The sequence below is a fragment of the Schistocerca cancellata genome, chromosome 3, assembly GCF_023864275.1.
Source record: "Schistocerca cancellata isolate TAMUIC-IGC-003103 chromosome 3, iqSchCanc2.1, whole genome shotgun sequence".
In the NCBI taxonomy this organism is placed as follows: domain Eukaryota; kingdom Metazoa; phylum Arthropoda; class Insecta; order Orthoptera; family Acrididae; genus Schistocerca; species Schistocerca cancellata.
In genome coordinates this window covers 342,144,965-342,162,618 of record NC_064628.1, presented here as the reverse complement: position 1 = coordinate 342,162,618, position 17,654 = coordinate 342,144,965, and the positions used below count along the sequence as shown (strand labels likewise).

The window sequence follows — 17,654 nt, the reverse complement described above, 5'->3', positions numbered from 1 at the left end:
GTGCTGGGCCATCTCCAAGTGTCAGCGTGCGAACCATTCAATTATTCATCATCGATATGGGCTTTCGGAGCCGGAGGCCCAGTCGTGTATCCTTGATGACTGCGCGACAAAAAGCCTAGGCTCGTCAACACCGATTAGGACTGTTGATGACTGAAAACAGTTGCCTGGTCGGACGAGTCTCGTTTCAAATTGTATCCGCGGATGCATGTGTACGGGTATGAATCAATGGACCCTGCAAGTCAGCAGGGGACTGTTCAAGCTGGTGGAGGCTCTGTAACGGTGTGAGGCGTGTGCAGTTGGAGTGATATGGAACCCCTGATACGTCTAGATACGACTCTGACAGATGACACGTACGTAAGCATCCTGTCTGGTCACCTGCATCCACTCATGTCCATTGTGCATTGCGACGGACTTGGGGGCAATTCCAGTAGGACAGTGTGACACCCCACACGTCCAGAATTGCTACAGAGTGGCTCCAGGGAGAGTGTTCTGCCTTGCAACGTGCTGTTCAGAAGAGATCTCAACCCCCTCGTTCTCGCACAGATTTATGGACAGTGCTGCGGGATTCATGATTTCAGTTCCCTCCAGCTCTACTTCAGACATTAGCTAAATCCACGCCACATCGTGTTGCGGCAGTTCTGCGTGCTCGCGGGGGCTCTACACGGTATTAGGCAGGTGTACCAGTTTCTTCGGCTCTTCAGTCTATATAGGGTGAAAAGAATTTAAACCGACAAACTCTGGGAGGTTGTAGGGGACATCAAAACAAATATTTTTCCCTAATGTCATTTTTTTCCTATGAGGATTATTTAAACCGGTGGAGGCCGTACTACGCTCGTCAGTTGTTAGAGGCCGTATTACGATCTTCAGTTGTTAGAGGGCGTATTACGCTCTTCCGTTGTAGGCAACTGCTGTCCACCAGGGTAGTAGTGGATTGTCTCTGTTTAGTTATGGAGCGATACATCTGGAGTGAGTACACTGATATGGTTGGTGCGTACTACGTAGCGAACCACAGTGTACGAGCTGCACAGCGGGTTTATCAACAACAATATCCTAATCGCCGTATCCCGCGACCTTTGCTGATGTGTACCAACGTCTGCGTGAGACCGGGTCATTTAGCAGATTACCTGGACAGGGACGCCGTCGCACGGTAAGAACGCTGCAATTTGAGGAAGCTGTCTTGAAGCATGTGGAGCGGGATCCTTCAATCAGTGCGGTTCTTCGTTAATGTGTGGGTCGATGTTGTTGGGGACCGTTTAATTGGGCCGTATTTACTACCTAGGCCATTAAATTACAGGCACTATTACAATTTTCTCGCCAGAGCTTTGCCAGAATTGCTGGAAGACGTCCCGCTCCCTACAAGACAACGCATCTGGTTTCCACATGACGGGGCGCCGGCACATTTCGGTCGTCGTGTGCGTCGATTCCTGGACCGACGGTTCCCAGAAACGTGGATTGGCAGAGGTGGTCCTGTACCATGGCCTGCTCGATCTCCTGATGTGTTCCCCTGATGTGTCCCCTCTGGACTTTTTTGTGTGGGGCTAGATGCGCAACCTTGTTTACGCATCTCCTGTTGCATCAGAAGGGGGTCTGGTTGCCCGGATAGTAGCAGCAGCAGGAACTATTCAGGATACTCCTGGGGTTTTTGCCCGTGTCAGACAGAACATGATCCGACGGTGTAACCTTCGTTTACATGTCAGTGGAGGCATTTTTGGAAATCTACTGTAATTGAAATTGGGTTGTGTTAATGTGTTATCTCTTGGTCATAAAAAAATGGAAAGGTGTTTGTTGGTTGGTGGTTAGTGTTTAACGTCCCGTCGACAACGAGGTCATTAGAGACGGAGCGCAAGCTCGGGTTAGGGAAGGATTGGGAAGGAAATCGGCCGTGCCCTTTCAAAGGAACCATCCCGGCATTTGCCTGAAATGATTTAGGGAAAAGGTGTTTGTTGGTTTAATTAATTTGCCACCAGAGAAATCTTCCTCTACCGGTTTAAATATTCCTCAGAGGAAAAAATGACATTAGGGAAAAATATTTGTTTTGATGTCCCCTACAAAGACCCAGAGTTTGTCGGTTTAAATACTTTTCACCCTGTATACCTCACAGAATGTTATGTCATTGCGGACAAGTGACTAACCATAACGCCGAAGTTCGATGTTGTAATGGCGTCATCAATGTTCATAAATCGCTCATAGGGGAAACCTAACGTCCCCTCCCCCCCCCTCTGTGCGCTGTCGTATTTTTCTGTTTATGTCAACAGCAAAGAAGACGACAACTAACAAGGAAGCAAGCAGTTTCACCAAGCGGGCCCAGAGTCACATCCCCAAGTGCTGAAAACTCCACAAAGTCAGGGTGTAAAAAGCCCAAGAACTATGCTGCGAGCGCAGCCCATAGAGAGATGACGACACTCGACAGCGAACTGTGGCTTCCAGTGTCAGCGCTAGCGCTGTTGTGTGTGAAGGGCGATATCGCTGACACCGGGGAGTCTCGGTTCTCAGCTGAGTGCTGCTACCGCCACCACTCGCCGAGCGCCAGACAGAGACGCGTCTGGAGTGGCGGAGGTGTTAACAGCCAACGTGCGTAGGACACGGACAAGAGCAGAGCAGCAGTCACCAGAAAGCAGGGAGTACGCACCTCTAGCAGCTGGTCCTGCAGCTGCTGGATGTGCTGCTCCTTGGCGTCGAGCTGCGCGGCCAGGGCGAGGCTGCGCTCGGCCTCGTCCCGGGCGTGCCGCAGCAGGCTCCAGCGCTCGCGCTCGCGCTCCTCGCGCTCCGTCGACAGCTGCTGCAGGGACGCCTCGCTCTCCCTCATCCGCTGCACACAAGAGGAGCACAGGGGTAGCCGGGCCGTGCCACGGGCACTGCGTCTACAGCAGCCTTCTCACACCTCCACCCACAGCTCCTCGCCCGACAGACTTTCCTACACGCTCGTGTCAAAATTACGAATCTTCGTTTGTGATATTTGCATATGTACCCTTACGTGTTAGCAACGTGGGAGCATGTTCATTACTACACTAAAATCGGTGAAAATTACAGCACCAAAATAACACATACAGAGTGGTACATTGATCGTGACCGGGAAAAATATCTCACGAAATAAGCGTCAAACGAAAAAACTACAAAGAATTGAACTTGTCTAGCTTGAAGGGGGAAACCAGATGGCGCTATAGTTGGCCCGCTAGATGGCACTCCCATAGGTCAAATGGATATTATCTGCGTTTTTTTTTTAAATAGGAACCCCCATTTTTTATTACGTATTCGTGTAGTACGTAAAGAAATATGAATGTTTTACTTGGACCACGCTTTTCGCTTTGTGATAGATGGTGCTGTAATAGTCACACACGTATAAGTACGTGGTACCATGTAACATTCCGCCAGTGCGGACGGTATTTGCTTCGTGATACATTACCCGTGTTAAAATGGACCGTTTACCAATTGCGTGCGGAAAAGGTCGATATCGTGTTGATGTATGGCTATTGTGATCAAAATGCCCAACGGGCGTGTGCTATGTATGCTGCTCGGTATCCTGGACGACATCATCCAAGTGTCCGGACCGTTCGCCGGATAGTTACGTTATTTAAGGAAACAAGAAGTGTTCAGCCACATTTGAAACGTCAACCACGACCTGCAACAAATGATGATGCCCAAGTAGGTGTTTTAGCTGCTGTCGCGGCTAATCCACACACCAGTAGCAGACAAATTGTGCGAGAATCGGGAATCTCAAAAATGTCGGTGTTGAGAATGCTACATCAACGTCGATTGCACCCGTACGAACAATTTCTATGCACCAGGAATTGCATGGTGACGACTTTGAACGTCGTGTACAGTTTTGCCATTGGGCACAAGAGAAATTACGGGACGATGTCAGATTTTTTGCACGCGTTCTATTCAGCGATGAAGCGTCATTCACCAAGAGCAGTAACGTAAACCGGCATAATATGCACTACTGGGCATACGTTCTGTATTTTAATTTACAAAACCTACCTGTTACCAACTGTTCGTCTAAAATTGTGAGCCTTATGTTTGTGACTATTACAGCGCCATCTATCACAAAGCGAAAAAAGTGGTCCAACTAAAACATTCATATTTATTTACGTACTACACGAATATGTAATAAAAATGGGGGTTCCTATTTAAAAAAAAACCAATTGATATCCGTTTGACATATGGCAGCCTCATCTAGCGGGCCAACCATAGCGCCATCTGGTTTCCCCCTTCAAGCTAGACGAGTTTCGTTCTATGTAGTTTTCTTCGTTTGATGCTTATTTCGTGAGATACTTGGCCCGGTCACTATCTGTGGACCACCCTGTATAATTGACATAATCCCGTATTCAATAATGAACTACGAGTAGTCATTAAGTTTTAATCATCAGTTCAGAAATATTAGACTACGTAATTAAATTTTTTGTCTGTTTCCTGTTACACTTGTGCACCCCTCGTGCACTAGGACGGTCCGTAGCTATAAGTAATTCTCTGAAAGTTATTATTTTAGTTCTCCCACCGCCCACTTTCGTTCCAATTGACACCAAAAAAAAAATATATATATAACAGTCACTGAAAAATTTCGTCTCAATCTAACAAATTCTTGGCGACTCTCAGACGCCTCGAAGTTGGAACGTAGCATGTGCAACACCTATGCCCATTAAAAATCATGGTATTCTTTCTTATCTCCACTGTATACTTACTTTCGCGAGAGAAATGCATACGACACATTTAAATAAAACAAACAATTGTTTAATACCATTTTTACTCATATTACTAAAAAGTTCATTGGAGGAATTCAAAACACAATGTGAAAAAATTTTTTTGTTGATCAGTTGAATAAACGATCAGTTTATTTCCTCTAATATCCACATTTTCAATGTGAGAAGCATTTTTAATTACATTCCTCATTTTACAACATTCATTTCTGTAGTATCGAAAGATAATTTGATTGGATGGACACTGAACGTTATTTATTACGAAGAGAAATTTTAGTCATAGCTGGGTGCCCGCCCGGCTAGCCATGCAGTCTAAAGCACTATTTCTCGAGCGGGAAGGCATGCCGGTCCCCGGCACGAATCCGAGCGGCGAATTAGTGTTGAGGTCCGGTGTGCTGGTCAGCCTATGGATGGTTTTTAAGGTGGTTTTCCATCTGCCTCGGCGAATGCGGGTTGGTTGCCCTTATTCCGCTTCAGTTACACTATGTCGGCGAATGCTGCTCAAACCCTGTCTCCACGTGCGTGTACACCATACTTACTCTACCACACAAACATTGGGGTTACCTCGTCTGGAATGAGACGTTCCCGGTGAGGTTCACTGGGGCCGAACCGCACAATAACCCTCGGTTCGGTGTGGGGCGACGGTGGAGTGAGTGGACTGCTGTAACCTGTTGTGGGGTTGTGAACCACTGAGGGCTACGGCGGGGACAGAGCCTCTCCGTCGTTTCTAGGTCCCCAGTTCAGTACATACATAGATACAATAGCTGGGTAATTTCTACGATGTCCAGCAACAATTTATAAAACAAATCGCTTCTCAGTCCTGATAATTTATCAGTTGACTCATGGGTAAGAAGTTTCTTTCTGAATAATTAATAGAATGTGCCCCAACCGTTTAATTAAGGCTAAAATACATTAAGAATAAATTTTCTGTGTGTTAATAAGTCTGTGAACTACGTAGAAAAGGTCATGATTTAATATGAGGGATCTATTTTTTGCTGTTCCGATAAAGAATTTTCCAGAGAAATATTTATATATTGCTCTGTTAAGCAAGTTGAAAGGCAGTCGCCGTGATTTGTCTTGGACAACATAAAAGCAGGGGCTGTGAGCTCTCTCTCTCTCTCGTTTGTTTTCGATGGTTGTTTCACAAAATGTAAGCGTCGCTCTCGTATCCATAACTTTCGGTTAAATAATCACGCTAATTTAATTTCAATAGCCGTGTTTGAATTAAGAACCTACTTTACTCTTCCATAATGCCGTATGTCTATTTATTATGTTGCATTTTAGAACTTTTTTAGGCTGCAATGAAGGAGAGTTGCCGACGAATTGTCTGGTGGCCACAGCCAAACGCTACTAGTGTTCAATTGGCATTTACTTTATCAAACTTTTATTTCAGCGTCCCTGGGATCTCTTTTACCGATCTTTTCTATCAGTATCCGGGCAAGGTAATTACGCAAACTGCGTAATTTTGAGATCGGTCACTAGCCTCTAAACAATGCTGTCGGTCAACGTTCTCGTTGGTCTGATGGGAATCTGATGCTGGATGGCGAAATGCAGTTTCATGTCAAACTAAAAAAATTTCTGTGCACCATTTCACCATTTTCAGAAGCTTTGCCACCAGCAAAGTTATAAATGTAATACTGTTTTATTATTTTTTTAAATATCAGTAATATTATAATGGTAATGTGCCTTTACTGCCTGAGAATGCTGTTGTGGTCCAGAATGAGTTTCACACCTCTTTCTGCATCATTCACAACAACCATCTCCTCAACTTTTTACATTACACTTTTGTAATGAGAGTCATCTCTCCACTTTGAAGAGCGCGGGGAAAATTGGTAATTATCGGAAATATTGCTTAGAAAGTTTTCGGAACAGCCGTTACAAATGATGAAAGGTCAACATTCCTAAAAGAAGGACAGTTTTTGAGTATAATGTACGTTTTTCCTTGGTTTTTTGTGTACTCTTTTTCAACTTTTGTAATTTCAAGACAGCTTTAGCTACATTTGCCTTAACCTTTGTTGGAACATTATCATCAAACGGAGTTTTCTCACTTCGAGATTACTGAAGGGGGATCTGTTTTAATTGTTAGAAACCATTCCACAGCCAAGATTGCATAAAATATTTCTTTATTTAAGACAACCGGTTTCGCCAACTTTGCTGTCTCTTCACGTCTTAAACTTTTTACTGTAAAACATGTTAATTTTTTGTTGTAAAACGTTCATTTTTCGCTGAACCTCACGCACAAGAAGCCAAGTGGATAAAAAGCAGTACACTATAAAGAACGCACTTGATGTCTTGTGCGTCACGTTCAGCGTAAAATGAACATGTTTTACAACAAAAAGTTTAAGAACTGAAGATGACAGCAAAATCTATTAAAACCGGTTGTCTTAAACAAAGAAATATCTTATGCGATCTTGCCTGTTGAATGGTTTTTAACAATTACCATCAAACAAAAGTAAAAAAAAAAAACGTTGTTTCTGCAACCATGTACCAGAGGTGTCTGCAAATTCTTTTTCAGCAGCTGTACTGATTACTAGATCAATATCCTGATAACTTACCAGTTGACTCACGAATAGGAAATCACGGTAAGGTGCCCTAATTGCTTCTGTTGACAGAAAGCAGGCTAGGACGCACACGCCTGCAAGAAAAATATTCTTGTTAATCAGTTTTGTATCAGATAAGTGAAATTGATTTTGAAACATGTATAACTCGTATGGGTATGGCCTTTGCCATCCACCTGGGACCTGAAAAGACATCTCATTTTTTGGAATGCCGCCAAGAAACGTTATCTGTATCTCCAGCAGTTTTCGTTAATCGTCTCGTGTTTGTTTCCGTGTAGAAGGTTGGTTTTCAAGAAACGTGAGAGTAACATCCCGTACATCATTCTACCGGTCATTCACTGCTACCGGCCATGTAAGCGTTCTTGTCAAGTTTCGTACTCTAAATTTCTTGAAGAATTCTGTGTTCGCGGCAGAAGTTGCCGACGTAAGTTAATTGAAATAGGTCGGCAACACCAATTCAAAAATGAGACGACGGCAATGGGGATACAACAGGTCACGATTGAACAACTTTTCTAGATTGTTACAGCTGCCATTTACTCCACCTGTATCGCTCGCAGTCGTATCACAGCAAAGTGCTCGAATTTTGTCAGCTATATGCCACTTCTCTAACGCCTAGTGAATAGCCATGGTTTGATCTTCTCCAGAAGATTTTGGGATTTCTGGGACTCCCACCACTGTTCCTTGCCTTGAGATGTCACTAATAATCTCATATACATTTTCAGCACCTTTGAGCGCTGCGAGCAACTTTCCATCCGACTACAACACTAATTCTTGGCAATCATTTATGTCAAACTTGTGCTCAATTTCCGCATGTTTCGCTTTTATAAATTTTTTATGAGACATTGAAAAGATGTTCGATTTACAGCGAGATTTTCAGTTTCATGCCCGACCGGCAGTTATTAATATGTAAACCCCATTTCTATCACTGATCTCGCATCTGTCAATATCTTCAGAGAGACAGGGAGTAAAAAATTGCAGTGAACCTCTAGTTTTTGTTACTGTTCAGTTTTTACTCTTGGTGATATTTGCTGAATGACACAGAAATTTTCGCTGTCGACACTACCATCACTTGTTTGAATTCTTGATATTCAATGATATTTATTATATATTAGTAGTAAATATTATTATATATTAGGATTAGAGTCTTAAAATAGGATTATTAAAATAAGTAGACATGTATTTATGCGTTACATGTGAGATTGTTGTGTTTTTCTACATCATTTGTTTTGATTAAGGTTCAATTAATACCTGAAACAAAACAAGCTTAAATCACTACTTGTAGCCACAGTCAATTGTACTATTAAAGTTAAGTCGATCATCTGCGTTTTCTTAAGTACAAACAGATCATTATCGCAGCAGCGTGCCCTGCACGTCTCGAGAGCTGACGGCAAGGCAAACCCATTTACTGAAAACAAACGATTTTTCTGTGTTCAAACTTGCCGGTCTTTTGACATTACGCCACTTGACTTTAAACAAATCTACTGGCAAATGCCGAGTGGTTATAATTAAAGTGCAACTACTCACAACACAGCAGAATGGGCTGTAATTATCGTATGGCAGCGAAACGTGGTACACTCCTGGAAATGGAAAAAAGAACACATTGACACCGGTGTGTCAGACCCACCATACTTGCTCCGGACACTGCGAGAGGGCTGTACAAGCAATGATCACACGCACGGCACAGCGGACACACCAGGAACCGCGGTGTTGGCCGTCGAATGGCGCTAGCTGCGCAGCATTTGTGCACCGCCGCCGTCAGTGTCAGCCAGTTTGCCGTGGCATACGGAGCTCCATCGCAGTCTTTAACACTGGTAGCATGCCGCGACAGCGTGGACGTGAACCGTATGTGCAGTTGACGGACTTTGAGCGAGGGCGTATAGCGGGCATGCGGGAGGCCGGGTGGACGTACCGCCGAATTGCTCAACACGTGGGCCGTGAGGTCTCCACAGTACATCGATGTTGTCGCCAGTGGTCGGCGGAAGGTGCACGTGCCCGTCGACCTGGGACCGGACCGCAGCGACGCACGGATGCACGCCAAGACCGTAGAATCCTACGCAGTGCCGTAGGGGACCGCACCGCCACTTCCCAGCAAATTAGGGACACTGTTGCTCCTGGGGTATCGGCGAGGACCATTCGCAACCGTCTCCATGAAGCTGGGCTACGGTCCCGCACACCGTTAGGCCGTCTTCCGCTCACGCCCCAACATCGTGCAGCCCGCCTCCAGTGGTGTCGCGACAGGCGTGAATGGAGGGACGAATGGAGACGTGTCGTCTTCAGCGATGAGAGTCGCTTCTGCCTTGGTGCCAATGATTGTCGTATGCGTGTTTGGCGCCGTGCAGGTGAGCGCCACAGTCAGGACTGCATACGACCGAGGCACACAGGGCCAACACCCGGCATCATGGTGTGGGGAGCGATCTCCTACACTGGCCGTACACCACTGGTGATCGTCGAGGGGACACTGAATAGTGCACGGTACATCCAAACCGTCATCGAACCCATCGTTCTACCATTCCTAGACCGGCAAGGGAACTTGCTGTTCCAACAGGACAATGCACGTCCGCATGTATCCCGTGCCACCCAACGTGCTCTAGAAGGTGTAAGTCAACTACCCTGGCCAGCAAGATCTCCGGATCTGTCCCCCATTGAGCATGTTTGGGACTGGATGAAGCGTCGTCTCACGCGGTCTGCACGTCCAGCACGAACGCTGGTCCAACTGAGGCGCCACGTGGAAATGGCATGGCAAGCCGTTCCACAGGACTACATCCAGCATCTCTATGATCGTCTCCATGGGAGAATAGCAGCCTGCATTGCTGCGAAAGGTGGATATACACTGTACTAGTGCCGACATTGTGCATGCTCTGTTGCCTGTGTCATTGTGCCTGTGGTTCTGTCAGTGTGATCATGTGATGTATCTGACCCCAGGAATGTGTCAATAAAGTTTCCCCTTCCTGGGACAATGAATTCACGGTGTTCTTGTTTCAATTTCCAGGAGTGTAGATATGCTAATGCGTTAATGCGGAACCAATTTACGTTGGAAAAAAAAATAGGTCCAATTTTGGCCACCAGTTGCAAATCCGGCGCTGTGAATGCAAGAAAGGTTATAAAATCCCTTATTTGTCGAAATTAAATGTCGCAGTTTAAGTTATGTAACAAACGGTGCTAAAAGCGTCATAAAGTTTCCCACTGTTACGGTGTCTTTAACCTTAATACAGTGTGCGTCGATGGTCGTTCTGATATTGGCACAGTTTATAAAATGAGTGATAGGGCGACAGTGCTCGTCACGATGCTCCAGTCGCTGTGGATGCCATCACTTGCAGTCGGCAGCTACTGCACAAGCAGAACAAGTCAGTCATCGACCTTACTCTGTGTACACGTAAACAGATACACTTACTTGTGCAAGCCGTTTTCATTTTTTTAGAATTAAATTGAAAATGGTTCCCAGCCCTGGTTCTAATCAAAATTTTCAGGATGTTTGACTTGGTTGTAAAGCAAATGAATGAACAGAAAATCCTCCATAAATACACTGACGGAAACAAATCGTAACACCAAAAAAAAAAAAAAAATTAATGTACAGTAATGAAATTTTGGGAATATATTTGTCTAGATAACATATTTAAGTGATTAACATTGCAGGATCACAGGTTAATATAAGCGCGAGATAAGCTACTGCAAATGTAAAATGCTGGTGTAACCGCCAGCAAACGTGTTATACAGGTGCCGGATGTCAGTTTTTGGGACAGAGTTCCATGCCTATTGTACTTGGTCGGTCAATGAAGGAACAATTAATTTTGGTTGTGGATGACGCGGGAGTTGTCGTGCAATGATGTCCCGTACGTGCTCTATTGGAGACAGATCTTTCGATCGAGCAGGTCAAGACAACATGTCGACACTCTGTTGAGCATGATGGAGTACAACAGCGGTATGTGAGCGAGCGTTATCCTGTTGGAAAACATCCCCTGGTATGCTGTTCATGAATGGCAGCACAACAGGTCGAATCACCGGACTGAAGTACAATTCTGCAGTCAGGCTGTGTGGGATAACCACGATAGTGCTCCTACTGTCATACGAAATCACACCCCAGGCCATAACTCCAGGTGTAGGTCCAGTGTGTATATCACGCTGACAGGCTGATTGCAGGCCCTCAACTGGTCTCCAGCTTGTCTACACACGCTCATCACTGGCACCGAGCAGAACCAGTTTTCATCAGAGAATACAACAGACTTCCATCCATCTCTACATCGAGCTCTCGCTTGACCCCACTGAGTCGCAAATGGCGCTACCAACTCAGTTTTTGGTTGATGATTGCAGACACAGCATCGTTGTTGTAGTAGTCTACGGAAAACAGTTTATAGTTGTTGGCCGCTGAAGGGATCTTGTATACTATTAGAGTTTACGTCCTCAATGTCAGTTAACTCCTGAAGGTGGCTTACTGAATCACCGAAACTGGTAGCTATATAATACATAACATCGAAAGGACGACTGCAGGTGCTCCATCTAATTATAATATTCGTTTATGTCGCACAACACTTTCTTGATCTTGCGATCTTTTCCCCGCCAGTATTTTTTCAACTGGGACTCCTCCTCCTCTCGTAGTAGAATCTCTCCTGGTATTTGGCTGAGAGGATCATAGCTCTACAGTGGCTTCGCGCTCAAGAAGTTCACCCCACATTCAGGAACAAAAAATTAAATGTAAAACCTCGAAAGCTTAAGTCCTACCCAATTCTCAAAGCACTACTTAGGCCTTTTACTCCAAACTTTTACTTCACTGGTGCAGATCCTACAATTTCGTACAGTGTTTCGTCTTTATTATAATGACTACCATCAATATCACAAACTACAAAGATTTTTGTCATCACCAACTTGCAATCGTTTTTTCTAATAATTAAAAATATGCAAATACTTAAACATTTTAATATTTTAAATCTACCCTTGCATATTTTTATAATGCTCTTGACAGAAAGTAGCAATTCATCACTGTCCCACTGAAGAATAACAAAAAGAAAAATGTGAGTTCCAAGTTGAAGAAATATGAGCTCTCGCGTTGTTACAATGGCTCTGAAATTTAGGTGAAACTTCAACTTTAGTCGGTCATGTAAGTAGCAAACTTTTAACGTCTCTAACGTGCTGCGAGCTCCTGTTATCACTACTCAGTCGACGTTATTCGTCGCTGTGTTAGATGTTTAAGGAAATACTTGCTAATGACCATATGCCAAAATCAGACGGTAGTGCGTGTCAAGAGGCCGATGAAATAAAGAAACATTGACCCTAAAATTCGAAATAAAGGTAGTAAAATGGTCTTAACCTTCAATAAATCTTAATATTACTACAGTACATCGGGCAACATAATAAATGTTCGACCGTATCTAAATGACAACAAATGTTAAAATGCATGCGTGCACATGCATATGGAGAGACATGTTATGAAATGCAGTGTCGCACCAAACACTCTAATCTAAAGCATACAGGGTCTTACAAACTTGAGGGTGAAAATTATAGGAATTTCAGAGGATTTTTAACTGAGTATCTGGAGATAAGACAGTAATGGGCGGGATGAATACTGGTATTTCAAGCGTTAAGAGGTCTTGAATGAGGCAGCGCTACTTTGACAAACAGTACCCAGTCCTTCGTGATGTGAACACAGCGTAGTTTACCACTTCCTGAATGGTTCACCGGCGTTGCGTTTGATGGTGTTGCGTACATCGTCCAATATTTCCACGAGACTGCTGCTCGTCATTTTCAGGTGATACTGACGAATTGCTATTTTGGTTCGCCAAAGTAAGTCGAGGTAAGAACATGTTTAAAAGGATGTTAACATGTCCCCTTCCAGCTTATATACTATGAGGTCTAGTGAATCCACAAGGGGCACTCGCGTGGACAAAGAGACCACTTCATAACTCATTAGTACGTCGGCTGGTTCGATTCGCAGGTTCTTCAGTTGCGTCATAAAATCTTCTGAATTCCGAATATGGTATTCACATTTCAGTACCAAGGGGCTCAAAATAGAAACTAGATGTTTTGTTCGGTGTTACACTGGGGCTCCTATAGTGCTCAAAATGGGGCACAACTGAACTCCTTCTTTGTGTATCTTTGGCAGTCGTGGTGGAACTGGCATTTGTACTCTTAAGTCAGGAAACTGGCTGGGTTTAAAGAGGAAAGATGTCTTCCTTTGTGGTGCATCCGTTGGATCCTTCTAGAGGTGACGATATGCTGAGTCTTACAGTAAACCCATCAGCAGGTAAAATTACTATTACTGTGTCCTCTGTTAAAGATCGGATCGCTTTTCTTTCTTCATTGATGACGTTCGGCTTGGACGCGGGTGTCGTAGATACGGTCCTGCATTTCTCTCACTTATTTTTTCAGCAGTCTCACTGGGTGGTTTCATCCTTCCCAACTGCACTGATAAAATCATTGGTGGACAAAGTCTTTGGAGTGACCGCAGAATATAGGGTGTCCCAGAGGGAACGGTCACTATTCTGGGATATGACAGGAAGTATTATTCACAGCAAAACAATCAAGTAAACATAGGCTGTAATATGCATACCTTAAGACCTATCAACTCTTCTTCATCTTAGAAACTGTGAAACACATGTCTTCGATTGAACAAGTGTTCATAGCTCTTAAGGTACCTATACATTTCAGGGTCCATGTTTACTAGACTTTCTTGCATCGAATTGTCGTTCCTCTCATATCCCTGAATATTGACCATTCCTCCTGGGACACCCTATGTAGTCCCTTGTCCAACACTTACGTCGCAGCGTCACTCAGTGGTATGGCTGCGAAAATTAAACACAGTGCGTCTACGTAGTTAGGTTCTTGTGATGATCGACATGTAAAGCAATAGAACTTGGAAATTTGTCGTCAAGATGCCCGTGAAAATCACAATTCGTAGAATACAGAGCAGCATAGATCGTCCTATCGTAAAAATCACGTGCAAACAGTATTTAGCGCAGTACTGCAGTGCTTAGTCGCCTGAAGTTTGTATTGTTCACGGATGACGCCTCTTTCAACTGTGGTGGTGTTTTCAGATACTTCAACAGCTACACCGTGAGTGATGGAAATCATGCCTGTCTCAGATACCAGCAATGTTCCTGTATTATTGTAAACAGGCTGTCTCAGAAATGCTGCGACAAGCTTCTAAATGTGGTAGTGGGTCTCTTGAGGAACAAGTCGAGGATAGGAACCCATGTCCTTAAACGTCAACCAACGACAGCGTAGTAGTTATAGGTGCCGGCGCCTGCCATTAGGCCCCTGGGCGCCAAACTTGACTTTTTACGCTGACGGATCGTAGGCGGAACGTCTCGCAATGTTGTTTATTATTCAGTGATCGCCGATGGAGAAGGTGGAGTTAGTTGCTGCGTAGACAGGCCTTGTTTCCTATGAATGCGATGCTCCATTGTCTCTGTAGAAAACAAGTTGCGGAAATATGTTTCCACGTGTAATTTATTATCCTCCTTACACTGAAAATCATTGGAGATTTTAGATCGTTCCAGGAGAAAAATAAACTACAGAGGAAAACTGTGTCTGAAACCGTCATTCACCGAGGCAACAGAGCATTGCTTTAATAGGAGACAAACCCTTTCTATGCAGCAGCTTCTTCACTGGCCGTTGCGGAAATCAGTCACGGTCACTGAATAACAAATAACATTGCGAGGCGTTCCGCTTACAGCGTTCAGCATACATAGTCACATTTGCTGCCATAGGCAGCCTAATGGTAGGCGCAGGCGCCTATAGTCATTGAATGAAGTTTTCCGACATGGGTCCTAGCCTCTATTTGATCTTCAAGACACCCTCTACAACCCCTCTAAGTTTTTTGTAACATTTCTGGGACACTATGTATATTAGAATTTTACCAGATACTAATAGTATCTTATTTGCTGCCACCATACATGAATAGTGTATGTTCATTCGAGATGTGCTGCCACTGCCTTCCTGCTTCGACAATAATGTCTGTGAACTTCTGATCAACAGATTTCCTCATTGTTGAACTGGGAACTGCTATTCCATGCCCAATGCAATCGCCAGATCTCACTGCGATGCATTTTTTCTAGCGGGGGTACATGAATTCGTTTATATATGGAACCCCTGTAGAAACTAAAGAGAAACTCACTATTGCCGACATACTCGTTCAGAGAGATTGCATTGAATTTAATCATCTTTGGACGATCTGTTGCACTGCTGCTCTATAGGTCTACAGATGATCAGATATTGCCCCAAGCTAGTCATTAACAAAAATAAACGTGCGACTGAGGTGGTGAAATAAAGGATGCATTTGAATAGAAACTAGTTTGTAGGGTCCAAGTCAGCTGTCATTGCACAACAGAAAACAAGGATATTTGAGAGAATGCAGAAAAATTTTATCTGTCGTTGCAATTTATGCGTTGAGACTGGCGATCGTTACTTTGAGTCCAAAATGCTGTTTTAAGTTGGTAATTATTCTGGTAAATAACAATAGTAAATATTTATTTTCGTTAGTTTCTTATTTCCAAGTGTGGGGATTAGAACGACTGTAGTGGCTAGGAACGTTCTGTGTCTTTCTGCTTCAGTCAGTCGAATGTTGCCAGTATGAAGATTGTTGCCTTAGAGCAATAGAGCAATGCATTAGGACCAATTTTTGTTACGAACTGAGAAAACTGTTGACAGATACACATGAAATATTCCTGCGAGTGTATGGAACAGAAGCCTCGAAACTAAAATGTGTTTACGACTGGTTCAAACGCTCTTGAAACGGCAACTATTGACGATGGGCCGACCGGTGTGGCCGTGCGGTTCTAAGCGCTTCAGTTTGGAACCGCGTGACCGCTACGGTCGCAGGTTCGAATCCTGCCTCGGGCATGGATGTGTGTGATGTCCTTAGGTTAGTTAGGTTTAAGTAGTTCTAAGTTCTAGGGGACTGATGACCTGAGAAGTTAAGTCCCATAGTGCTCAGAGCCATTTTTTTTTATTGACGATGTTTCTTGTTCGATCCGGTCATCACTGAAGTACAAGTGACGCAGTCGCAGAGACAGATGGAGACTAGCAAGGACAATGTGAATGCCACGATTCAGAAAGATTTGCGTAAGTGAAAGACCCTGTTTTGTGCTGGGCAAGAGACAGAAACTGCTCTCAAGTGTTTTTTTTTTTTTTTTTACTTTAAAATTTTTTGGCTTTTGGCACGTGTCCATACATCCATCTCAAATGGGAAAGAAGACACGACAATGTGTTTGGATGATTCATATCATTCGTTAGGATCAAGCCGTGCCTGGAACTAAGTGACATAGGCTCAGACTTGTCATGTGACGAAATGTAGGTAATTTTCGTATCAGTTATGACGGTACGAAGATGAGGAGAACACAACACCCAGTCCCGAGCGATCTGGTTGGGAATCGAGCCTGACCCCTTCAGTTAGCAGTCTGTCACGCTCATCCTGTAGCTGCTGAGGCGGACATTGCTGAACTTTTCACTGACACGTGTAACTGCCAAGCACTTTTCCTGCAAACCGTCATAACAGCCCATGGGATTTGGTGCGAAGAGCAGAATTGGCATCGACAGTCGCGGTGCTCAGTTGAGTGGACCACATTTCGACGAACATCCAAAGTCATTTGACATCATCTCTTCGATTGATTAATGTAGAGATGATACATCACTGGTCGCATATGCTTGGCATATAAGTGCAGACTCTAACGAGGATCGATAGCTACCTTTCTGAATCAAGGAAGATTATGACAGGATTTACCAGTGGCCTTTGCATTCAGATCGCTGAACCACGCCTAGAGAGGATACAATACGATTGAGCAACAGCTCCTAAGCCATAATGTGGACAGTGGAACAGTACCGACCTTATGTGTACGGAAGAAAATTTATAGGTGCACTGACTGCAGACCACTGAAATGTTTGGCGCTTGTAAGTTATCTTCAAGATCAATGTTCAAATTTAAACTGGAAGAATACGACTTTGAGATTATATGCGAAGAGGGATTGCAAAATACAGCAGCAGATGGATTGTCATGCATGCCGGATCATCCAGCTGCAGTCATTAGGAATATGGAAGATGCTGACGAGGAAGAACAACACGATCAGCAGCCAGTGATTATTTAAGAATAGAAACGGGCTATTCTGAAAATGTTTCACTAATAGATGGACGCCAAGGAATCAGCACCACTTATGACTTTCTTATAAGGCGTAGACCATGGAGATGTGTGAATAAAGACAAAGAGAAGCACATTCCAAGTTGCAATAGTTGTGAAGAAGAACAAGATTTGCGTTTATCCATTATGCAGCTCAATGCAGCCCTACTGTGAATAAACTTGTTGCAGCTGGGATCCACAGCCATAAAATTTCTTTGAAAAAATGGTTCAAATGGCTCTGAGCACTATTGGACTTAACATTTGTGGTCATCAGTCCCCTAGAACTTAGAACTACTTAAA

The 17,654-nt window shown here is 44.0% G+C and overlaps 1 protein-coding gene across 1 annotated transcript in view; it reads right to left on the bottom strand.

Annotated features, from left to right (window-relative positions):
* LOC126176298 (uncharacterized) overlaps positions 1-17,654 on the bottom strand; it is a 370,925-nt gene that overhangs the window by 190,348 nt on the left and 162,923 nt on the right. Inside the window, exon 7 of the mRNA XM_049923448.1 lies at positions 2,630-2,809. Coding sequence (XP_049779405.1) covers positions 2,630-2,809 — 180 coding nt within the window. The remainder of the gene's footprint in view (positions 1-2,629; positions 2,810-17,654) is intronic.